Here is a 19,436-nt window from a genome sequence, read left to right on the forward strand (position 1 = left end):
ATAAGGGAGATTTTGAATCTCTGCACACACTTTTGGACACTGGATGGACACTTTTGGATTGTGTGAGGCCCACTGATATCTGAGCGCTATGTGACAGGCTCGATGGCACAGCTGTGACCAAAGTGACTAGAGGATAAGGGAGATTTTGAATCTCTGCACACACTTTTGGACACTGGCTGGACACTTTTGGATTGTGTGAGGCCCACTGATATCTGAGCGCTATGTGACAGGCTCGATGGCACAGCTGTGACCAAAGTGACTAGAGGATAAGGGAGATTTTGAATCTCTGCACACACTTTTGGACACTGGATGGACACTTTTGGATTGTGTGAGGCCCACTGATATCTGAGCGCTATGTGACAGGCTCGATGGCACAGCTGTGACCAAAGTGACTAGAGGATAAGGGAGATTTTGAATCTCTGCACACACTTTTGGACACTGGATGGACACTTTTGGATTGTGTGAGGCCCACTGATATCTGAGCGCTATGTGACAGGCTCGATGGCACAGCTGTGACCAAAGTGACTAGAGGATAAGGGAGATTTTGAATCTCTGCACACACTTTTGGACACTGGATGGACACTTTTGGATTGTGTGAGGCCCACTGATATCTGAGCGCTATGTGACAGGCTCGATGGCACAGCTGTGACCAAAGTGACTAGAGGATAAGGGAGATTTTGAATCTCTGCACACACTTTTGGACACAGGATGGACACTTTTGGATTGTGTGAGGCCCACTGATATCTGAGCGCTATGTGACAGGCTCGATGGCACAGCTGTGACCAAAGTGACTAGAGGATAAGGGAGATTTTGAATCTCTGCACACACTTTTGGACACTGGATGGACACTTTTGGATTGTGTGAGGCCCACTGATATCTGAGCGCTATGTGACAGGCTCGATGGCACAGCTGTGACCAAAGTGACTAGAGGATAAGGGAGATTTTGAATCTCTGCACACACTTTTGGACACTGGACACTTTTGGATTGTGTGAGGACCACTGATATCTGAGCGCTATGTGACAGGCTCGATGGCACAGCTGTGACCAAAGTGACAAGAGGATAAGGGAGATTTTGAATCTCTGCACACACTTTTGGACACTGGATGGACACTTTTGGATTGTGTGAGGCCCACTGATATCTGAGCGCTATGTGACAGGCTCGATGGCACAGCTGTGACCAAAGTGACTAGAGGATAAGGGAGATTTTGAATCTCTGCACACACTTTTGGACACTGGACACTTTTGGATTGTGTGAGGCCCAAGGAATATATGAGCGCTATGTGACAGGCTCGATGGCACAGCTGTGACAAAAGTGACTAGAGGATAAGGGAGATTGGATTGCTTTTAAAAAAGCAGTTTGCGGAGCAGTGGGTAAACAGCAATGCAGGAATGTCAGGAAGCCTTTGAAGGCAGCCCAACAACCAACACCACTGATACACCACTATATAGCCTCCCCTTGCACTGCACACACAGTGACTGGTGTGTTGTGCAGGCCAAATTGCTAGCAGCAGAAGCAGTTTTTTTGTCTTCTCAGCAGGACAAAAAAAAAAATTGGGATTGCTTTTAAAAAAGCAGTTTGCGGAGCAGTGGGTAAACAGCAATGCAGGAATGTCAGGAAGCCTTAGAAGGGAGCCCAACAACCAACACCACTGATACACCACTATATAGCCTCCCCTTGCACTGCACACACAGTGACTGGTGTGTTGTGCAGGCCAAATCGCTAGCAGCAGAAGCAGTTTTTTTGTCTTCTTCCCTGCCTAACGCTCTCCCTACAGAATCAGCAGCAACCTCTCCCTATACTAAGATCGGCAGAAGTAAGATGGCGGTCGGCGTGCACGCCCTTTTATACCCCCTGTGACGCCCACCAAAGCAAGCCAATCACTTGCATGCCCTTCTGAAAGATGGTGGTGACCCGTGCCTATGTCATCACGTTGCCCACAGTGTCCGTGGATCCTGATTGGCTGAAAAAGAGCGCAAAACAAACTTTTGAAACGCGACTTTGGCGCGTAAGTCGCCGACCTCGTGGCCGACCTCATCCTAGGGTCGGGTTTCGTTTCATGAAACCCGACTTTGCCAAAAGTCGGCGACGTTTGAATTTTTTCGACTCGTTTCGCTCAACTCTAGTAATGAATATACTCGCTCATTACTAGTTGGCACCCTTCAAATTGCTCCAGATAATTAAGTATTTCTCCCATAAAATGATTGCAGTTACAGACGTTTTGTGATATACATGTTTATTTCCTTTGTGTGTATTGGAACAATGCAAAAAAATGAGAAAAAAAGGCAAATTGGACATAATTTCACACAAAACTCCCAAAATGGGCAGGACAAAAAGGTTAGCAACCACAGCTTAATATTTGGTTGTCTACCCTTTGGACTACATAACTGCAATCAATCACTTCCTATTACCATTAACAAGCTTCATACACCTTTCAACTGGAATTTAGGACCTCTCTTCTTTTGCTAACTGTTCCAGGCCTCTCATATTTGAAGGGTGCCTTCTCACAAAAGCAATTTTAAGATTCTTCCACAGGTGTTCAATGGGATTTAGATCTGGACTCATTGCTGGCCACATCAGAACTCTCAAGCACTTTTTTTCCATCAATTTCTGGGTGTATGTTTCTTGTCATTGTCTTACTGGAAGACTTATGAGGTAGGTCGCAAACCCAGCTTTCTGACACTGTGCACTACATTGCAACCCAAAACCCTTTGGTAATCTTCAGGTTTCATGATGCCTTGCACATTGTCAAGCCACCCAGCTCCAAAGGCAGCAAAACAACCCTAAAACATCTTTGAACCTTCACCATATTTGACTGTAGGTACTGTGTTCCTCTCTTTTTAGGTCTCACTCTGCTTTTGGTAAATAGTATGATGATCAGCATTACCAAAAAGCCCTACCTTGGTCTCTTCTGTCCACAGCACACTTTACCAAAAGGATATTAGCTTACTCACATAAATTTTGAAAAAACTTTAGTCTTGCTGTTTGTATTTGTGTCAGCAATGGGATCCTCCTGGGTCTTCTGCAACTTCATTCAAATATCGGTGAATAGTTCACACTGACACATCCTGAGCATGCTGCTTATCCACCATCTGGACTATCCTGCGTTGAAACCTTTCATCAAATTTTCTCTGCCGTCGATGTCCAGGGAGATTAGTTACTGTTAGGCGTCGGGTTCCTGTCGCTGCACAGAGGGAATCCCGAGCCTTGCTTCCGGCGGTCTCCCATTCCTCTCCAGCCGCAGAGGAGGTTGCTCAGCAGACTCTTCGGTCCCGGCACTCTGCCCAGACTAGCTCTGTGGGTTTGGTTGCTGCTGCCACCTCTGGTCCAACTATAGCAACGCATGCTGGTCAGCAGCAAGCTACTCCAGGGACTAAGTCCTCCTTTTGGTCCCCTGAGCATGCCCGTGGGACGATCTCTCATTGGAGATCGGAGGTCACATGCTCAGGTCCTTCTCCAGCTTGGATTGGAACATCAGAAAGGTCAGGAAGGTCCAAGAAGGACGCGGCTATAAAAGGTTTGCATGGCCACTCGGCCATGCGCTAGTATAGACTGCATTACCAGACTATGAGGAGTGAGTGTTGTATGCAAGTATGAATGTCTCTGGTGACTGACTCATTTGAAACCCCTACCCTTGGTATGCATGTGTTGTGCAGCCTAGCCTGTTAAGCACCCAGGCTTAGGTGTAGGTAGAGGCAGAGTCTGAGACTAACATCAGTGTACACCGGTGGCTCTGCACGCCACGGTGCACGTGCTCGACACTTCACCTTAGTCAGTAGCTATAGTGGCGTCTGCAGGTGCGACGCTGCATGCTCAGTAGGTCTAGAGGGACTCACACCTCGTGTCCTTGGGGCTGAGTTCTGTGACCGCATACTGAGCGCTCTCTTGCCGAGTGCTGTGATTTTAACAGGCTCCGGCATTTATGTTCAGAGGTGGCACAGCTCTGTGTCATAACAGAGTTCGCTTCTGTTCACACTGGGTGACGTTAACCCACGTGTGACCTCTTGTATACCGCTTTTGTGACGGACTCAGCTTCTGCTGAGCCGATTTTTTGAGTGGACCCTCTGGGTCGTGGCACCCACCCACCGAGCGCGAGCTTACCTTGTGAGAAACCACCCCCTATACAGGGAGCGTCAGGGGCAATACCAAGGGGGTGAGCCACCACGACTGCTGGGACCAGACGGCCGGCTCTGGGGAACACTATGTGCAAGTGTCTGACGGCAAGGGCGAGCAAGAAGCAAGACAAGACAAGAGGTAAGTTCAAGGTATCTTCATTAAGAACTTCAGGATAACATTCAGTGCGAATGTGAAAACAAGCAACACGGCAGGGTGCGTGCATGGGCACGCCAAGGTCCATAGCATGGTACGGGCCAGGAGGCACACCTGGGTACAGGTAAAGGCACAATGGCATCAGATTCTGGACAGTTGGCAACGATCAACACGATCAGGGCATCAGGCTGCGGACATCAGCTCCGGACATCAGGCCGCAGTCATCAGGCCTACGATCTCTGGCAGCGATCGGCAGGTTCCGGGCATCCGGCAGGCAAACCAGGGTTCAGGCAAGGAGGCATGACAGATCTCCAGGCATGGTGCGTGATAGGGAACACGCCGAGGTCCAAGGCAGGATTCCAGGCAGGATGCATGCTAGGGGCACACCAGGGTCCAGGGTAAGGTGCAAGGCTAGGTGCGTGTGTAGGGGACATGCCAGGGTACAAAGCAAGGTGCAAGGCAAGGTGCGTGTGTAGGGGACACGCCAGGGTTCAAGGCTTAACACACAAGACAGGGCGCATGTGTAGAGACACGCCAAGGCACAAAGTACAAGAAAGAAGGGTTCAAAGTACAACAAACAAAACAGGGTGCGTGTGTAGAGACATGCCAATGCACAAGAAACAAAGCAGAGTCCTGCGTGTGCAAAGAGACACACCAGGGTCAGGGTTCAAGGCAGAATCCTGCGCGTGCAGAGGGCACGCCAGGGTTAGGGTTCAAGGCAGGGTGCGTGCTAGGAGCCATGCCAGGGTTCAAGGCAGGGTTCAAGGCAGAGTGCGTGCTAGGAGCCACACAGGAGGCACGCCTCACTGGCCAGTGCACATGGCTGTACACAAACACGAGGCATGACCAAGGCACAGGAGGCGGCGAGGGAACCCACGCCGGGGTTCAGGGAAGGCAAGACAGGGAGCGAGGCAAGGCAAGGCAGGGAGCAGAACACGGAGAGGAACAGAAACAGAAACACAGAGTCAGGTCAGAGAGAGAACAGAGTTAGCAGAGGAGCGTAGGCCGAAGCCCAGAGCCGGGCCAAGGCAGAGCCTTGGGACTAGCCAGGAAACGAGACATAGAACTAGCAGTGGAGTGTAGGCCGTAGCCCAGAGCCGGGCCAAGGCAGAGCCTTGGGACTAGACATAGAAATGTGCAAGAGAGCACAATAGGACAGAGTACGGAAAACCAGGCTGAGACAAGAAACATGAGACGTACTACAAGGCTCAGAATAGTAAAGACCAGACATGGCGAAACAGGCAAGGCAGAGCAAGGACACAACATGGCAAAAACAGGCTAAGGCAGAGAACAGCGGAAGTACTACAAGGCAAAGCAAGGCAAGGACAAATATGGCACAGCGGACAAACATGAGACAAGAGACTGGACAAGAGACGGAGAACGAGCACGGAGCGTGTGCAGAGATGCACGACAGGGCAGAGTGCAAGGGCACAGAATACAGGGAGTGACCGAGCAGACCAAACAGCCATGCAGGGAAGCAACACAATAATCAGGCCCTCATCATAGGGAGGGGCGGTCTGATATAGCACCATAGCACCAGTACTTCCGGGTCAAGACCAGGGGAGAACTTCCAGTTCAGATCCTCCAGGATCACAGAGGGCAGTCACATGACCAGGGATTCCAGTCATGCAGAGATGATTGCAGAACCAGACAGTACTGGAACCTAGGAAAGGTCACATGATCAGGGGTTCCAGACATGCAGAGATGTTTGAAGAACCAGACAGCGCTGGAGCCTAGCAAAGGTCACATGATTAGGGGTTCCAGACATGCAGAGATGATGGCAGAACCAGACAGCGCTGGAGCCTAAGAAGGACACATGATCAGGGGTTCTTGAAACACATAGATGATCACAGAAGACAGAGCAGAAACGCAGGCATCTTGCAGCCCAACAGTCATGTGGTGAGTGTGCACACTGCTCTAGGGAACATGCACGATAGCAGACATGAGATGCGCGTGCAAACCGCTCCAGGGGTCATGAGGCAAAACAGACATGGCGGACATGGCGGACGTGACAGCTTTATACTTCTGCCATTACTAAGCAGCAGTTTACCACCCCTGCACGGTGGACCCCGGGTTGCGAATGCACCTTACTATTATTTTATTATTTGGTGCGTTCCGCCAGCCCTAACAGCTACAGTGTCAAGGGTTGTAAACTTCTTAATTATGTTGTGCGCTGTGGTCAAAGGAACATCATGTTTTCTGGACTTGTAACCTTTATATTGTTAACATTGCTCAACAAAATTAGTTCTCAATTCCTCAGACAGTTCTCTTCTCCTCTTTCTGTTCTCCATGCTTAGTGTAGCACAGAATGCAAAGATTGAGTCAACTTCTCCCTTTTCGCCTGGTTTCAGGTGTGATTTTCATATTGCCCACACCTGTTACTTGCCACAGGCATCATGCTTGAAAAAAGTTATTTTCCCCCAATTTTGGAAAGGTGCCAACAATTTTGTTCTGTAGCACAAAAGAGTCAGCTCACCATATCGTCTTGCCTTGACCTCCTGCTTGCATACCGACACCTCGCACTGACAAGGGTGAAGCAACCACAGCAGAATCCAATTAAAGTAAGATGTGTCCAGCGAGCAGTGAAGGTATTAAAATTTCATTATCAGATCATAAATAAGATGAAAAATTGAAATGCGTTTATCGTTCACGTTTCTTAGCAAGTGTGTTTTCATGTTCCGGATACCATATGTTGGATCATTTTTATCTCCACGAATTAAAATTTAAATTTTAATACCGTCACTGCTCGCTGGACATATCTTACTTCAACAATTTTGTTCAGCCCATTTTTGGCATTTTGTGTGAAATGATGGCCAATTTTCCTTTTTTTTTTCTTTTTTTTGTATTGTTCCAATACACACAAATGAAATAAACATTTGTATAACAAAACTTGTGTAATTACAATAATTTTCTGGGATAAATGCTTAATTTTATGGCACAATTGCAAGGGTGCCAATACTTTTGGCCATGCCTGAATACTTTCCATTTTTGAGAGCATAATTATGCTTGGTATAGGAAAGAAATAAACAAACAGTACTTTAATAGATGTGAAAATAAAATACAATTACAATTACATGGCAGCAAGTTCAGAGTTTGTCAACTCCACTAAAATGGCATGTTCAGATGTCACAGATTATATAATTAAACTACAGGAATTAATATATCAATTACATGGGCATTAATTCAATTTCGCTAAATAATATATGCCCAGATGAAAAACATTGATAAGAATGTGTGTTACATACAAAATGCTCTGTAGGAAAAGCAGCAACTAGTTGATTATAGCTATCATCCAATCTTGTAACAGAATTTTAGAGTTCTAAAACAGGGTATCCAACAATTGACCCCAAACCTTTTCATAATTAGTACATAGCATTACATTTAGTGCATTCTTTTCAGATATGTTATATGACAGTGGAAGCCATCAACTTTCTCACCTGAAACAAAGTGTAGGATTTACCAACAGATACTGAAAAATCATCTCATGCATCTCCAAGGCGATCAAATATGCATATTCTTAGATTTGTTTGAAGTACCATTTTATAGACTTTGTTTATAGGTGCTAACACTCCTTTTCAATACATATCTATAATTGCACATATAGAACCCTTTCCATCAAGGAACACCCCAATTTATTGCAGCAGTCTTGGTGATTAATAGCTTATGCTGGTTAAAAAGTTTTTTTTCTAAAAAATACACAATGGGACACACAAAACATATTAGAGTATGTTCCCACGGTCAGTAAACGCTGTGGGCTGGACGCTGAGTACATCCGCAGCGTCAAACCCGCATCAGCCAGATGTTACTTACAGCATAGTGGATGGGATTTCATGAAATGACATCTCCACTATGCGTTCAGAGACCCCTCCAGCTTCCCTGCGTAAACGGACATGCAGCGCGTATTTCCAGACTGCATCATGTCTATTTATGTAGCGGAGACGCTCCGTCTCTGCAGAATAAATTACCCAAAGACTAACATTAGATGTGGTAAAACCACATTATCTTTCTAGTCACATGCGTATTAAGGCCCTTTTACATTTAGTGATGCACCAGCGATCCGACCAGCGATACGACCCGGTCAGGATCGCTGGTACATCGCTAAATGATCGCTACTGAGCTTTCACACAGAAAGATCTCACAGCGATGCAGCAGCGACGCAGCGCACGATACTCACCTTTCACACACAGCGATCCTGACATCCTCCCACCCGCCTCCAGCGTCGCTCGTCTCACACAGCAGGAAGCCCCAGCAGGAAGCTGACGACAAGAAATGGAGCCGCCCGATCTCGCGCGATCAGCGATGGACAGCGGGGGAGCCGGTCGGAGGTAAGTATCACACATAGCGATATCGCTAGCAATATCGCTATAACATCACAAAATCAGTGACGTTTTAGCGATATTGCTAGCGATATCGCTATGTGTAAAACCCCCTTTAAGTGCTGGCACACAGCTTACTATGCATGTGAAATAGTTTAAATAATTATCTTACCGTGTGACACAGCCGGAAGTTCGTGTCCATTGTAGTTCTCGCGATGAGCTGAGCTGACTGTGAGAGCTGCCTTGCGCGTGACCGCTGGGGTTATCTCCAGTCACTAGGCAAGTTCTCATGGTCAGCTGACAATGAGAACTGCAGTGCAGGTGACCACTGGAGACCGAGTTGTCTCCGGTGGTCATCAACAAGCTCCGCTGTGTCTGGATGTCAGGCTGAGGTGTTGGCATTATGCCACCTTTCTGTCAAAGGCATCCAGATGTAGCAGAACTAGACTCATTGTGGGACAGTATGTATATCTTCTCGGCGGACAGGTATGATATACTGTTGCCTTTTCATTTTATTTCACTTACAGGAGATCGAGGGTTTTTGGTGGAATTAGACAATGCAGTAAGTATGGTTTAATTAAGAATATTAAAGAAGTCTATGTCATTATTTCAATTTAAGGACTTTATTCTGGCTGTGTCTTTACCATGCACAGTGCCTTGCTAAAGTATTCAGCTCCCTGGAACTTTCAAACTTTTCCCACATATCATTCTTCAAACATAAAGATACCAAATGTAAATTTTTGGTGAAGAATCAACAAATGGGACACAATTGTGAAGTTGAACAAAATTTATTGGTTATTTTAAATTTTTTGGGAAATTCAAAAACTGAAAAGTGGGGCGTGCAATATTATTCGGCCCCTTTAACTTAATACTTTTTTGCGCCACCTTTTGCTGCGATTACAGCTGCAAGTCGTTTGGGGTATGCCTCTATCAGTTTTGTACATAAAGAGACTGAAATTCTTGTCCATTCTTCCTTGGCAAACAGCTCGAGCTCAGTGAGGTGTGATGGAGATCGTTTGTGAACAGCAGTTTTCAGCTCTTTCCACAGATTCTCGATTGGATTCAGGTCTGGACTTTGACTTGGCCATTCTAACACCTGGATATGTTTATTTGTGACCATTCCATTGTAGATTTTGTTTTATGTTTGGAATCATTGTCTTGTTGGAAGACAACTCTCTGTACCAGTCTCAGGTCTTTTGCAGACTACAACAGGTTTTCTTCATGAATGGTCCTGTATTTGGCTCCATCCATCTTCCCATCAATTTTAACCATCTTCCCTGTCCCTGCTGAAGAAAAGCAGGCCCAAACCATGATGCTGCCACCACATGTTTGGTGTGTCTCCCAGGTGGCTTGTTGCAAACTTTAAACCACACTTTTTATGGATATCTTTGAGAAATGGCTTTCTTCTTGGCACTCTTCCATAAAGGCCAGATTTGTGCAGTGTACGACTGATTGTTGTCCTATGGACAGACTGTCCCACCTCAGCTGTAGATCTCTGCAGTTCATCCAGGGTGATCATGGGCCTCTTCGCTGCATCTCTTATCAGTCTTCTCCTTGTTTGAGATGAAAGTTTAGAGGGACAGCCGGGTCTTGGTAGATTTGCAGTGGTATGATACTCCTTCCATTTCAATATGATCACTTGCACTGTGTTCCTCCTGGCGATGTTTAAAGTTTTGGAAATTATTTTGTATCTAAATCCGACTTTAAACTTCTCCACAACAGTATCACGGACCTGCCTGTTGTGTTCCTTGGTCTTCATGATGCTCTCTGTGCATCAAATAGGACCCTGAGACTATCACAGGGCAGGTGCATTTATACGGAGACTTGATTACACACAGGTGGATTATATTTATCATCATTAGTCATTTAGGACAACATTGGATCATTTAGAGATCCACAATGAACTTCTAGAGTGAGTTTGCTGCACTGAAAGTAAAGGGGCCGAATAATATTGCACACCCCAATTTTCGGCTTTTGAATTTCCACAAAAAATGTAAAGTACCAATAAATAAATTTCGTTCAACTTCATAATTGTATTCCACTTGTTGTTGATTCTTCACCAAAAATTTACATTTGGTATGTTTTTGTTTGAAGCATGATATGTGGGAAAAGGTTGAAAAGTTCCAGGGAGCCGAATACTTTGGTAATGCACTGTAACTATAGGATTAGTAATGGATAGATGTCTTATATAGATACTTCTCCATTACTAAGCCGTGGGCTTGATGTCACCAGACAATACAATGGTGACATCAACTCAACAAATATTACCCCACCTGCCACCGCTACAGGACAAGTGGGAAGAGTCGGGTAAAGTGCCACAATTGGCGCATCTTTGGATGCGCCAATAGTGGGACAACTTTGTGCTGCTATTTTTAGGCTGGTGAGGGCCAAAATCCATGAGAATCGCCAGCCTGAGAATACCAGGCTGCAGCTGTCTGCTTTGCCCTTGGCTGATTAACAAAAATAGAGGGACCCCATGCTGTTTTTTTTGGAGGGGATCCAACTCTCTTTGCTAACCATCTAAGGTAAGCAGACTTCTGCGCTGAGGGAAGAATCTGCCCTTCCTTCTGCCCTGCATCCATTGGGGCCAGTGCTGTTATGATTAGGTCACCGAGGAGGATAGCCGGGGAATAAGCTAGGCAACCAAATAACCAGAAAGGTTGGTAACTTAGCGGATTGCAGACCCCTAAAACTAGCAACACAACTAGAATTAGCCATGGGACGTACCTATGATGCCCTAGACGCCTCGGCACAGCCAAAGAATTAACTAAGCCTAAAGCAAGAAAGGGGAAAGCTAAACTGCCCCGGAGTAGAACCCCAAAGGAATAGATAGCCCCCAATATATATTGCCGGTGAGACAAGATGAGGCAAAAACACAGGCAGAAAATAGAGTAAGCACATGATGGGGCCCAAACTGTCTAGATAGAAAAGGACAGGAAATATACTGTCTGCAATCAAGCAAAAAACCCTAAGAAAAATCCAACACGTCTGATATGCAAAAATACTGAGGCCACATGACCTCTCCCCCACTAGATCAGAATTCTGGTGTGAACTGGAAGCAAAACATCAGATACTGATATAACAGGGGATTAGCAATACTAAACAGACTGACATGAGCTGTGGCATATGGAACGGGGTCCAGCACAGGTCCCAGCAGGGAACAATGCTGAACCCACACAGCAAAGCAGAAAGCAGAGAAAGGCAAAAGCTGGATCAAATGCAAAAAGATTCCAGCAAGCAAATAACTTATCTGAACGATGCAGGACCAAGTAGGGGGCAAGCGGACTTCAAAATGCACAGGAAGAAAACCAAACCACCAGCAACAACTGAGGGAAGCTTGCTCACTTAAATCTTCCCAGTCTGTAACACCTCACCTCCAAACATCCTCTTCAGGTGGTTGACTTCTGTCAACCCGACCAGCTCCATTACCTGCAGCAGCCACCAGAGGGAGCCCAAAATCAGAAGTCAGGTCAAAAGTGTTCACAACACAGTGCCCATGCTAGAACCTTGGGCAATCACCGCCAGCAACAGGACTGAAAAGAAGACATCATCAGGACCACAAGAGGACATTCTCAATGCCAGAAAAGCTTCCCCCATTTTCCACAAGACCGTAACAGATCCCCTGTGTGGCTTATTCCAAGTGGCCCCCAGTCAAAGTGAGGGGCACATCTGTGACTAGAGCATGAAGTGATAAGTGCATGGTTTACATTTTCTTCTCCTATTAGTTAAAACCCCCTTAGAAGTGTACTTTTGTATGAGGGAAGAACTCTCCCAATCATTTAAATATCTCCATGCGAATAGTATCCTCCTGTGAATTAAACCCTTTGTTAACCCTTGGTCTGCCTCTTGTCAGTTACTGCATCCCGCTATCTGCTCGCACATCCATTCCTAAGGGCAATATAGGGGGATATTAATGGGGCAAATGACTACCTCCCAACGTGTCTCTTCCCTCCTTTGGATTCATCAGAGTATTCAGTAGCCTGGTAGGGGGGCCTGTACCTCACCTCTTGTGAGGTGTACAGTATGTTAGCCACATACCACTGTATCTGGTAATCGTGATATGGGCTCGTCTGCACATGTAATTGAGGAGGTGAGCTGAGGGCTTAAATTTTATCACTCTAGTATCACATGTACAGAGGCTACAAGGCCTCTGGTTATATACAGCAGGCTCCTTGCATCTTCTCTCCCAACCACTTGCACCAGTGACCCAATTCCGTCACAGCTCCTCCAGTCACTTTCCCCTGCTGTCACCGCCCACCTGACAAAAATATTTAACCTCTCTCTTTTCTGGTAACTTTCCCTCCTCATTTAAGCATGCCATCATACATCCACTACTTAAAAAACCGTCCCTTGACCAAAACTGTGCCACTAACTATAGACCTGTCTGTTATCTTCCCTTCATCTCTAAACTCCTGGAACGCCTGGTCCACTCCCATCTTATCAGCTATCTCTCTGATAACTCTCTTCTCGACCCTCTCCAATCTGGTTTCTGCTCTTTACACTCTACTAACAGCTAAATCTAATGGTCATTACTCCATGCTAATTCCCTTGGATCTCTCTGCAGCATTTGACACTGTGGATCACCAGCTCCTCCTCACTATGCTCTGCTCCATTGGCATCAAGGACACAGTTCTCTCCTGGTTTTCCTCCTATCTCTCTGACCGCTCCTTTCGGTTCTAAGCCCCTTCTTCTTCTCTTTGTATACTGCCCCTATTGGTCAAACAATCAGTAGATATGGTTTCCAGTACCATCTCTATGCTGATGACACCCAATTATATGCTTCTTCTCCTGACATCACGCCTGCCTTTCTAGAAAACACCAGCGATTGTCTAAACGCTGCGTCTAACATCATGTCCTCACTATATCTGAAACTGAACCTGTCAAAGACTGAACTCCTTGTGTTTCCTCCCTCTACTAATGCACCTATGCCCGACATTGCCATTTCTGTGTGTGGTTCCACTATCACTCCCCAGCAACATGCCCGCTGTCTTTGGGTCGTACTTGACTCCGAGCTTTCATTCGCCCCCACATCTGATCACTGGCTCGCTCTTGTTATCTGCACCTCAAAAACATTTCTAAAATTCAACCTTTTCTTACTTTTGACTCCACAAAAACTCTTACTGTTTCTCTTATTCATTGTCATCTGGACTATTGTAACTCTCTTCTAATCGGTCTCCCTCTTACCAAACCCTCCCCCCTCCAATCTGTCTTGAATGCTGCAGCCAGGATCATATTCCTCGCCAATCGTTACACTGATGCCTCTACCTTGTGCCAGTCATTACACTGGCTACCCATCCACTCATCCACTCAATCCAGTACAAACTTATTACCCTCAAACACAAAGCACTCCATGGCTCAGCACCATCCTACATCTCCTCCCTTGTCTCAGTCTACCACCCTACCCTTGCCCTCCGTTCTGCTGATGACTTGAGGTTAGCATCCTTAATAATCAGAACCTCCCACTCCCGTCCCCAAGACTATACATGTGCTGCGACAATTCTTAGGAATGCATTTCCCAGGTCAATACGATTAGTCCCCAATCCCTAAAATTTTAAGAGTGCCCTAAAAATGCATTTATTTCAGACGGACCTACCACCTCAATAGATTAACCTAACTATCCCTGTGTGGCACAGTCAAAAGTTTTACCATAACCAGGTTTCCCGCATCATGTTCCCACATGCTTTATGCATCCATTAGCCCTCTGTGTCTCTACTGTTACACACTTAACATTATGGCTGGTCCAAACAATGAAGGCAACTGTTACCACCCACCTTTCGTGTCTCCCTTTTTTTCCTCATAGATTGTAAGTTTGTTACCAAGGCCCTCATTCCTCTTGGTATCTGTTATGATCTATGTGATTATTGTTATGCTGTAACTAAGAGGCAGGTTTTCATTCTTAAACCCTTTTTGGCTGCTATGGTTTGGTAACTGGTCATGATACCTGACCCAGGATATACAAAGGTCTGTTATATGTTTTGTGTGTCATAGTGTGTTTTGTTTAGTTTTTTTAGAAAAAAGTCTTGGTGTTTGTTGAACTCTATATATGAGAAACAACGAAGATAGCCTCTGAGCTACATGGAGAGAAATGTTTGGATTAAGCTTCACTATTCCTTTAATAGAGGACCGAATTTCCACACATTTACTCTTATTTACATTGGAAAATTCGTAAAATATGCTGACAATAAATGTTAGCGTATATCAAAAAGAATTAGTAATAAATAGTATGTTTTAATTGATGTTTGGTTGCTGGATTCTTACTATCTACAAGATTTCATTGAGGTTTCTGTGCACCTTTCTAGAGAGTGATTGCTTCACCATTAGGCATTCACCATTGTTGACATGCAACCAGAGAACGCTATGGGTGATGTTCTCTTTTTTACATTTTACCATTTTGTCCTTTATAGTAGCCTTAAACTTTTTAAAGGGTTTATCCATGACTATTTTTTACCATGGGCCTAAAAACTAACAGGCATGTATTTTTTAACTACCTGCCTTGACTACCAGTGTGCTCGAACAGAACATTAATTGACCGCTCCTGCTGGCGATTCAGCTGTTGAGCATCATTAAGGGCCTGTCACACTAAGCGATATCGCTAGCAATATCGCTGTAGTGATGGTAGTGGGCCGAGCTGGGGGATGATAGGGGGTGGTCCCACTTCTTACCGCGCAGAGATGATAACAGAGACACGATGGAGGCAGATTCTGGGTGCAACAGGTCCAAGTTTATTCACGCTGGCCGTCCGACTGACGGCACACCTCGCGGCCCTCCGTTTCCAGAGCCGCTTCTCACACTGTACACTAGGGACGTGTCTGCACACACCGTCCCCTCCTTTACTGTCGACGCTCCTGACAGGTCCGTCACTGTGGCCGCCTTAGGCCCGTAAACCAACAGCGCTTCTACTGCTCAGTCGTCGTGTTACATACGGTGTCCTTCACCCAGAGCCTCGTCTCTGCTGCGGTGCTTTCCTGTCAGGACCACCCCCCTGACGTTTCCTCTCCTCAGTCCCCTTGGTCGGATTCTCCTCAGGGCACACAGACTGGCGTAGTCCTCCTGTCACCTGAGCTCCCCCTGGGGACTGGAACTTTCTGGAACCCTCCCTCAGTATTTATAACTCCCCCGGTTCCTTGAAACTGTCACTCTGTCACCACGCCCCCCATGACCAACGGTTTCTAAAGCCCTAAGCTGCTGTAAAGTCCTTTGCTCACACTCCACCCTGCCATCTAATGGTCATCCCAAGGTACTGCACGTCCACTACACTTTCCTAGTTGTTTCCCCACTGTAATCACTGACTCCTACCTACACTGTGCAAACCTATCTTTCTTCACTCTGACTAGTCCGTCCGTCCGTCAGGTCACCTTCCCTACACTGCTATAACATCACTGGTTTTTGTGACGTTATAGCGATATTGCTAGCGATATCGCTATGTCTGATATTTACCTCCGACCGCTCCCCCGCTGGTTATCGCTGATCGCGCGAGAACGTCCTGGACCGTTTCTCGTCGTCAGCTTCCTGCTGGGCTTCCTGCTGTGACGACGAGCGACGCGTAGATGCGGGCGGGAGGACGTCAGGATCACCTCGTCTGACAGGTAAGTAGCGACCCCCGACCCCTGCGATGTCGCTGGTGAGATCTGCCTGTGTGGCAGCTCACTAGCGACCACTTAGCGATGTACCAGCGATCCTGACCACGTCATATCGCTGGTCGGGATCGCTGGTACATCGCTAAGTGTGACAGTACCTTTAGAGCAGCTCTTCCTCTTCCTGATTGCTGTGTTGACAGGGTGTGATTGCCAACATCATGCTGAATGATCGCTGTCTTTTCAGTTTGGTAGTGGGGAGACAGCTATCAATCAGTATGCTGTTGGCAGTCATGCCTCATCAACAGAGCATAGAAGAGAAGCTGCAGCTCTGTCGATGTGACATCAGCTGAATACACAAAGTCACCAGCAGGAGCAGTCTATTACCAATTTGTGATGGCAGAGATTGGCGCTGGGCACAAGAGGTAGGAAGGTAGAAACCACCTGCCTGTTAGTTTTTATGCCTGTAATAAAAAAACATAGTCCTGGATAAACCATTTAATACTTTTACTAGCATGTGCTCTATGGAGCTTTGATAGCCCAAACTGAGTCATTACCTTGTGTAATTATTTAGTGACTATTGCATCTACATAATGATTTGAAGCTATGGAAGCCATTGCTTTTCAAGTTGCTCATCTAAGGATCTAAATGTATCAAATTATATTCCAACATAACAGATGTTTTGGTATTAGTCTTTACAATTGTAATTTTAAAAAATCATAGGCGTATTCCAATCAATGGCATTTAAGGTACAGGTATAGGATACTGAGTGCAATAAATATCACAGTATAGGAGATTTCACCACTACGATCCCACCAATTGTGAGGACAGAAGTTCTGAATAAACCATCACTCCTCTAAACCTCGGGCAAAGAATGAGTAGAGTACTACTTATTCTTTCAAAGCAAAAATTGACAAACTAATTTTAACACTTACATAAGTCATAATCTTCTTCTTTCTCAAGAATGGCATCAGTAAGCACTCCAATATTACATCTCTATGAAAAAAATGCACTTATCAGAATTTCATAAATGGAAGTAATATTAGTATAGAAAAGTATGATATAGATACAAAGATTAATTGATATATAAATACAGATTTGATAGAAATTTGATCTATAAAATCCGTAAACGCAAGGATACACTGGACAATTCTAATCAGAATTTGCCCATTTTTAGTGATGGTCACAATAATTGGCCAGTGCAAATGTTGGAATACATCACCAATAAAACCATTGTTTTACCAATGATCATCATCACATTCTCATTTCAGACACTGCAAACCAAAAATTGGTCATTGGTTGATTGAGAAGTTATATGGAAAGACACCTTAAATGTGTCACAGAGAAATGGTTATTTTACCCTCTACTGGTTTTAAATAAACTGATCCTGTTTCCTAATCACAAAGACATTTTACATAATTATTCATAGCATTATTTACTGCATTTGTATTAATGTATTGTATAATTCAGTAGTATAACAACCAAGTGGTCATGGGGGGTGGGGGGGCAGCTTGCCAAGACCCTACCAGATCAGCAGCCTTTCCTGGTTCATTGACAGGTCATTTGTTCTAGCTTACTGGCCATTGACCTGTCAATCAGCACGTTAAGAAATACAGCAGAAACTGAGAAACTACATCACACCCCAATATACTTCTAGCTACACAATTTGCGGTTGCTAGAGCACATCTTTGTCATCACTAATAGATCAACAGGATTATCTTTTAAAGGGTTATTCAGTCATATAAATGGTTTTGGGGGAGGGATGTTGTTGACAAATTCCCTTTAACTGTAACATAGGAGGCACAACAACTATTACTCAACTCAACTAACTGTGATTCTGTATAGTAACAGATGTACTGTAAAAATGTGAGCAATGTGAGTTAAGTGAAATCAGTCAACTCTGGATTATGTTTTTTATTATAGTAATCGCTTATTTATGACACTTATGTATCCAATTAGTTTTCCTAAGAAATAGAGTCATTATTCCTGATATTTAGTCAATATTTTATAATATTTATTTAGACCATCTTGGATACTTCAAGTCATTTTATTGAAAAGAAACTGAACTTGATCTATGGGTTCTCTGTACTTTTCAAAATTACACAATTGCTGTTCAGTATTATTTCTTAGAAGCAGCTTATTTTAGGCTAGCTTCTCCACATATTTGTAACTTCTAGAAATTAAATGTATACTACTAAAATGTATGTAATTTTATTTATATTTGATTGATTTTTTTTTTTTTTTTAAAGATACAACTGCACACAGCTAGCATTTATTTGACTAAGGTTCTTTTCATTGTTACATTTGCACTCCTGAAGCTTCCCATGCATGTGCTGAACATACCAATAGTGTTCAATTAACCAGACATATGCCAGAAGAGTGCACTTTTGAGATACAACTATTAAAAGAGCTCTTGGAAAGACAGACAAGTTCCGTTATACCTTTCGCTAAACAACCATGAAAACACTTTTTAAGCCTCTTTTACTCCATCTTTATTCCCCACCCAACGATGCCTTCTATTCCTTGAATGACAGCTCAGCTGCTGTATAACTTCAAGCAAAAGAGCTGACAGTCAATAGGAAAATCATTTCTGGACGGGGAATAGAGCTGAATTGAGGGAGGCATGAGAAAGGACGGTGTCTTAAGGTATGGCTGGACTCATCTGTACAAGAGCGACAGGTGCAGATACATAATTTTGGAAGGTGAAATCCTGATTCCCTTTAAAAAATACATATCACCAGTCTGGGGCTGCCTTTTTATTTAATGAAAGAACGGGCATTCTCAGACTGGTGAATTTATTAAATATCACCTATTAACAAAGGATCACAAGGATCATTATTGCCTCCCTAAAGAACCCGAGTTTCTATCAAAGGTCGGTTCTGGACTTCTGTGTTGTAGGATCTTGCAGAGCGAAATCCCACAATGGTTGTGAAAAAGCACTAACCCAGCCCTGGTGCATATTTTATTGAGCAGTTACCGGACTGTAACATCATCAGAGCAGTTATCATTTGGTAACAGATTAGTAAAGTATCCAAAAGAACTGTCAGTGCAAAGAAAGAGCTATCCTGATAACATGCAAAATCTTGCTCTTTCACACTGAGGGGGGGCAGAGAGAGTTTAGGATACCACTCTGCAATTGAACCCAACTTTTGCTAGAAAGTCTGGTCCTTTAGACGGGCTGTAGGGACCCCTTTGAAGTCTTTTATTAACAGTTGATATTTAGAAAAATAGCCCTTTTGATACTGACCACCCTTATGTATAAAAGGTCAGGCCCAGACT

At 44.7% G+C, this 19,436-nt stretch overlaps 1 protein-coding gene across 1 annotated transcript in view; it reads right to left on the bottom strand.

Annotated features, from left to right (window-relative positions):
- Positions 1-19,436, bottom strand: part of CD109 (CD109 molecule) — a 465,421-nt gene that overhangs the window by 176,107 nt on the left and 269,878 nt on the right. The window contains exon 17 of the mRNA XM_073569324.1: positions 17,093-17,153. Coding sequence (XP_073425425.1) covers positions 17,093-17,153 — 61 coding nt within the window. The remainder of the gene's footprint in view (positions 1-17,092; positions 17,154-19,436) is intronic.

This window comes from Dendrobates tinctorius, unplaced genomic scaffold (assembly GCF_039654945.1).
Source record: "Dendrobates tinctorius isolate UK_male_01 unplaced genomic scaffold, ASM3965494v1 ptg000024l, whole genome shotgun sequence".
NCBI lineage: Eukaryota > Metazoa > Chordata > Amphibia > Anura > Dendrobatidae > Dendrobates > Dendrobates tinctorius.